Source organism: Nannospalax galili, unplaced genomic scaffold, assembly GCF_000622305.1.
Source record: "Nannospalax galili isolate Female #2095 unplaced genomic scaffold, S.galili_v1.0 scaffold800, whole genome shotgun sequence".
NCBI classification, from domain to species: Eukaryota; Metazoa; Chordata; class Mammalia; order Rodentia; family Spalacidae; genus Nannospalax; species Nannospalax galili.
Genome location: NW_008347125.1, coordinates 477175 through 483381, shown reverse-complemented (window position 1 = coordinate 483381; position 6207 = coordinate 477175). Strand labels below are relative to the sequence as shown.

Sequence of the window (6207 nt, the reverse complement as noted above, 5' to 3'; positions counted from 1 at the left end):
TTAATGTATAAAATGTATAAATATTTATGCTTGAGGCTTATTTGAAATGCTTCAAAAAAAAAAAAAAAGCAACAAAATTTTGATACTGGGGATCCTAAATGGGCATCCATGCCTTCCCAGCAGATGGAAGCCTGCTGATTTCTACTCCATTAAAAAGCTTGAGATGGGGGACTGGAGAGATGGCTCAGCAGTTCTGACAACTGGCTGCTCTTACAGAGGACCAGGTTCAGTTCCCAGCACCTACAAGATGGTTAACAGCTGTCTGTAACTCCAGTTCCAGGAGATACAACGCCCTCTTCTGGTGTCTACATGCACTGCACCACATGGGTGCACTTAGATACAGGCAAAACACTCATACACATAAAATAAAAATAAAATCATTAAGTAAAAATTTTTAAAAAGAAAATGTGAGATCGTATCACAGTCTGGTACTGGAAAGAGTCAAGGTTTTTGGAAAATTCTTGGGAGTGCTTGTGGCAAGTAGTACTTGTGCATATTAGTCTAGATCTCAGACTCAGAAAAGCAACTCACTTGTCTGAACCTAAGCTCTCTAGTTTGTTACATGACAATAAAGTACCTCACTTGTTCCAAGAACCAAAGATTGAATATGAAGCGTGATCGCAGCTCTCGGCTTTTGCTCTCCCCGTCTGCTCATGTTTTTCCCATTTTAACTTAACATCCTCACCTTTTCCTCTCTTTCCTTACTCCTTCCACCCTACCCACTTCCTTAATAGTAACTGCTAGTCGATATGTGATTGCATACATGAAAAATAGTAAATCAAGTATTTTTTCACAGAAACCCAAGCCAAGTATGAGGGTAGATGCCTGTAACATCCCAGCATTCAGGAGGCTAAAGTACAAGCCACAAATCAGGCCAGTCAGGACCATATGACAAGACTCTGTCTCATAAAAGCAAAGCAAAACAAACAACCCAAGGGCCAGACTGCTGAAACATGCTCCACTTTGCAAACATGCTGAGTGTAAGCTGTGAACAACCCCATCAATCTTCAGTTTGTTTAGATTTGGCTGAACTTGCTGCGTGCTCATCATAGTCTGTTGTCCATGAGGATGTTTGTGAATATTGTCCCATGTTTGTATGAGAAATTGTGGCTAAACATGTCATTGTCTTAGTCTGCAAAAGAGGCATAATTTCATTGTTCTGTGAACCTGTGGTTATTAAAGCATCACTTTCACATAGATTGATGTTCTGCTTTCTTTAGAGATTCAAGAAAACAAGAAGTTCATGAAGCCACAAAAACACCTATTTTTTTACCTTGACCTAAATTTATACCATACTCTTATGTTGTTTCTGATTATAGATGCAAAATGAATCCAATAAAAGGATATTCATTTAGGAAAAGAAGAATTATGCTCTATTCCAAAAATGATAGTCTTTACTGAGGCATGTTTCCATTTTAAACTTTGTTTTCCTGAGTCATAGCCAGACTACATTTTGGTTCAGATAGCCACAGAAATACACTACCTTGGTCTGGAAGCATTCCTCTGCATTTTCAGCTTTGCAGCAAAACGGAATTATTTTGTCATAGTGAGCAGCCAAGGCAAGAATGGCAGGAGCATACATGAAGGGGTGCCTTCTGGATACCTCGTAGATGTACCTGTGAGATGGATAGTGCTGCAAGGTTTGCAAACCTAAAAGCAGATAGAGTACACGTGCCTGGCACTGGACTCTGACATTTGCCTAAAGAATCAGATACCAGCAAGAACAACAAAATGCCTGGGCCTTTCTTTACTGTGTTCTTACTGGAAGAGGATCAGGTTTGCCCCAGATACTGTCAAAAAAGTTCCCTCCTTAACAGCCTCAGGGGGAAAGAAAGATTGTTCCAGTTTCTATTAGGAAAACAGATAGAAACACTACAGTTCTTATTAAAATGTCTTTTTCACTAAATCTACTCAGACTTATCTGAGGAATAAGCAGGGACAGTGCTAATATATTCTGTGGCATGGTAAAATTGGGAGATTAAAGGGAGAACGCAGGTATGTCTCTTGAAGCTAAAGGACCAAGGTCTGGGTCTGCCTGTAGTCTGTTCTGCATCTTACAGGTTGTGCTCAAAATGGAGGCTTGAAAAGTGCTCTTCTCACTTCCTTCGTGCAGACCTTAGCAGACACACCCCACCTGCTTTTCTTACTTCTGCATCCTCTGGAGTATACCTGTAAACTGCAGAAACACTAAGTCCTGCCTAGTGTCCCTGAATGCGATTTCCTTACCTGTTCATGAACATCGCCCTGTTTTCTTCATATGCTTTGCAACTCGCGACAGGTTCTGGGAACTGGAAGGGTGGAATGGATGCTGGATCTGTCTGCTTGCGCGCAAGTAGACACTGATGTCTTTCCTCCCCGCTTTGGTGGCAGCAGTCTGAAAGTCCGTACTTTTCAGAAATTTCCTTCTCATGGCAAATTTCTTCCATAAAGACAGATAGCTGTTTTAAAAAAAAAATCTTTTATTTTTAGTGAAAGGCAACTAACTTTAGTGAAAAAAAAATTGTAAACTATGAAGTTTTCTTACATCCAAAATCAGACTAGTAGATTAAGAAAATTCCCCCATACAAATTCCATTATAGTTATTTTCAGTCTGATTTTTTTTTTCCTTTTGGCAGCTTTTAGAGTGATGGACTTTTAATTTCCAAACCTGAATAATATATATGACTATGAAGCAGAATTATTTGATTTTTAAAAGGAAACAGGTCATTCAATACTTTTTCTCTCCCCTCTCAATTTTAAATTAGTTTATTTTACCCTTTTATGATGTCAAAAATTGTCCCCAAACAGAAACTCCTTTTTACATAAGCCATGTTTCAGAAATTAGATACTCCTTCCGTGTGGCTTTCTTTTTTATTTAGTATTATTTTATGTGTATGAGTGAATTGCTTGCATGTAGGTAGGTGTACCCTTGTCGTGCAATCTGGAAGAGGTCAGAAGAAGGCATCAGATCCCCTGGAACTGGAGTTGTGGGCAGTTGTTAGCCACCACGTGGGTTCTGAGAATCAAACCCAGGTCCTCTGTTAGAGCAGCCAATGCTCTTAACTGCTGAGTCATCTCTCCAGTACCATGTGGCTTTCTTATAAGACAGTGATCTAAAATTGGATATTATTTTCAGTTAAAAATAAAAATGACTTCAAATGAAATAAAAATAAAATCATTAGTCAAAATTAGAGATTTGGCTGGAATGTTTTAAAACAGTTCCTTCTGTAGTGCCTAAATTTACCAAGTTCAGATAACAAGATCAGCATTCACTAGAAAGCCTGTGAAGAATATACACGTTCATTCATCTCAGGAAAATGTTCACTTAGTTTTTATAACTACTAATAATTATAGAATATTGACAGCATCATATAAGACTTTTAATTCTTAATCTTTTTTTATTTTTGGTTCCTTAGTTTTTTGAGATAAGATTTCTCTATGTAACCATGGCTAGCCTTGAACTCACTATGTAAATCAGACTAGCTTCAAATTTTCAGCAACTCTCTTGCCTCAGCCTCCCAAGTGCTGGGATCATGCCACCATGCTTTGGTTCAACCAACCTTTCTGTGACCCCGTGAGCTAACGGTGGGCCTGGATCAGATATGCCTTTTGCTGCAATAGTGGCATGAATGTTATGAAGGTAATTGAGTGCTCTCTGCTTGGATTTAAGGCCTGTTCCACAGGATGAAACTCATGCCTGGCACTGTAAAGTGAACCGAAAACCCATAGCTGAGTGGGTCATAGGCCCTAGGAGAAAACCTAATTCTATTACTTTACTAAAGGGATATAGTTTCAAATAGCCTTCTAAATACTTATCTTTATACCTATAAATTATTCAGCTTCTCAGTCCTCCTCTGAGAAGCTCCTTCTGCAGTGGATGATAGTTAATACAGAGACGCACAATTGGACAAAGTGAGTGCCCACCCCTCTCCCCAAGACTCAAGGTTCGTTAAAAAAGAAGGAAACAAAAGATTGCAAGAGCCAGAGGTTGGAGCAGGATTACTAAGAAGCAGTGCTTTTCAGACATGACAGGCCAATCACACACATGAACTCATGGTGGCTGTGGTTGCCTGCACAAGACCTGCATAAGCTCAAACTAGTCACAATTTCAGCATGGATGGGAGGAGTACATGAAGCCCCATCCCTAGCAGAGAAGCTATTGACAGTTGTTGACTCCTAGAGAAGGAAGGTTCAGTATGTCTTCCATGCCGTATTTTGATTTGATGAAGCCCTTGCCGCACACTCTAGTCCATCTACTCATGCACATACTGGAAGCACTAAGTGGATTTAGTGTGCTTAACAGAAAAAAAGGACATGAAGTTGGGTGGGAAATGCAGTGGGGAGGAGAGTCTGGGAGGAGTTGGAAGGGGAGAGGAGAGCACCTGGCTACAATCAAAATGTATTACACACGTGTGAAATTTTCTTTAAAGGAGATTTCTACACAGTGTCCCAGGCACATAGCCTTTTGACTTCTTAAGCTCCACTCTGACAGAGAGCTCTGGGCCTTTTGCACCATACTTGAATAGCTCCAACAAATATAGAGTTCATTTCTAAACTAAAATAAAATAAAAAGTAATAACTACTCCGTATTATGCTTCAACATCAGCACAACTGTAGACATTAAAAACTGATTATCTGAAATTCTAACTTAATTATTATATTATAATTACATTTTTATGGGTATTATATTTTCATGATCCTGTAGGTTTTCTGAATCTGACAGCCCTAATAATGAGCTGTAAAGTTTGTGTTCCCTGTGGTACGGGAACAGTGTAATGAAGTTGCTGAAGAGTTTAGGTCTGGAACTAGATGGTATCATTTAATTCCTGCTTCTGCCAAACCGTAATGTCCTTAAGAAAGTGACTTTAACTTCTCTGGGCCTAAGTATCCTTCCCTGGAAAATTATCCTCAATCTCATAGGATTATTATAAAGATTTAATAAATTAACATTTATAAATTAAACGGATATTCTGCTGATAAACCACAGCCAAGTTCTCTCAATTCCCTCGGCAAGTGTTCTGATTGGTGATACTGTCTTCCATGCCATAATTTGATTAGCAATGCCCTAGGATGATATCAGCCACATTGTGTGTTTATAAGGAAATGAACTGCTACACTTTATTACTACATAATCTCCTAGACAACCCTGAATTGAGTTTAATCTCATCTGTATGCTATAGGTAAGAAAGCTCAAAGAAGTGAATGTGTCCATGACCACCCAGATAATTTTACTCTGCAACGTAGCTCCTAGTCACCAGGCTAATACTGGCTTTTTATATGGCTATCTGTTTTTCAACAGTGTTCTTCAGGATTTCAGAATTAACTAATCCTTCTGTGACATAAAGGTTTTCAAATATTTGGGTGCATGCCTTCCCTGCATCTTCTGCAGCCTACATTCTGATGAAGCTACAAAGTGACTTCTTATTCACCCACCTGGTTTTCTAAACAACCTCCTTGTTGCTCACCACCAGTGAGTTTCTTAAGTGCAGTCATTGCATCGTTTGTCATTTTGCTCACTTCTGTGTAAGTGGCTTCTTGAACAAACTGGGAAAAGAGTATGGTCGCTCTGAAACAAAGTATATGCAGATGATCGAGGCTGGATGCATCACAGAGTCCTCTCAAGCACATCTTCTACTTTTAACTGTTTATATTCTGATTTGTTTAGCAGGTGACCTTTGCTAAAAAGTTATGCAAAATTAGGTTCTGGTCATTCAGAAAGAAATGTCAGCCATTTTTATTTTTTTTAAATCTTCCCTCATAAATATAGATGCAATTGTTAAAGGTCCAAAAAGAAATGGGTTTCCCAAAAGTGTGATTCCTCCTCTTTTGTTTGGTCACCTTCTCACTGTAATGCTACACTCATAACTGGGAATCTCTATAGTCTTTTACAGTATCCCTTGCTTTCTTAACTTGGTCGTTAGACCTAAGTTATATTGACCTCCCAGCTTGATTAAGTTTGATCTGAGATCGAGGTGCTCCCAGATTGACTCAAAATGATGTTTGTCCAGATTTCTGCATGCGATCATCACCAGCAACACACACCTTTTCTTACTAGAAATTTCAAGAGTGCAATAGAGGCAACATTCAAGAGAATAATGTGCTCTCCACATTTAGCAAAAATCAGAATATTTTATCTCCTGTGGTTTGCTGTTAAATAACAAAATACATAATATAGAATACAGAACATTACAATATCTTCCCATTGATAATAGTAAGAAAAGTTCCTGA

The 6207-nt window shown here is 38.7% G+C and overlaps 1 protein-coding gene across 1 annotated transcript in view; it reads right to left on the bottom strand.

Moving 5' to 3' along the window:
* The window catches only part of Afp (alpha fetoprotein), a 17971-nt gene extending 15716 nt beyond the window's left edge, over positions 1 to 2255 (bottom strand). Inside the window, exons 1-2 of the mRNA XM_029568546.1 lie at positions 2227 to 2255; positions 1484 to 1616 (exon numbers count right to left, since the gene is read on the bottom strand). Of these exons, the coding sequence (XP_029424406.1) occupies positions 1484 to 1616; positions 2227 to 2240 (147 nt within the window). The 5' untranslated portion in view covers positions 2241 to 2255. The remainder of the gene's footprint in view (positions 1 to 1483; positions 1617 to 2226) is intronic.
* Between the last annotated feature and the right edge of the window lie 3952 nt (positions 2256 to 6207).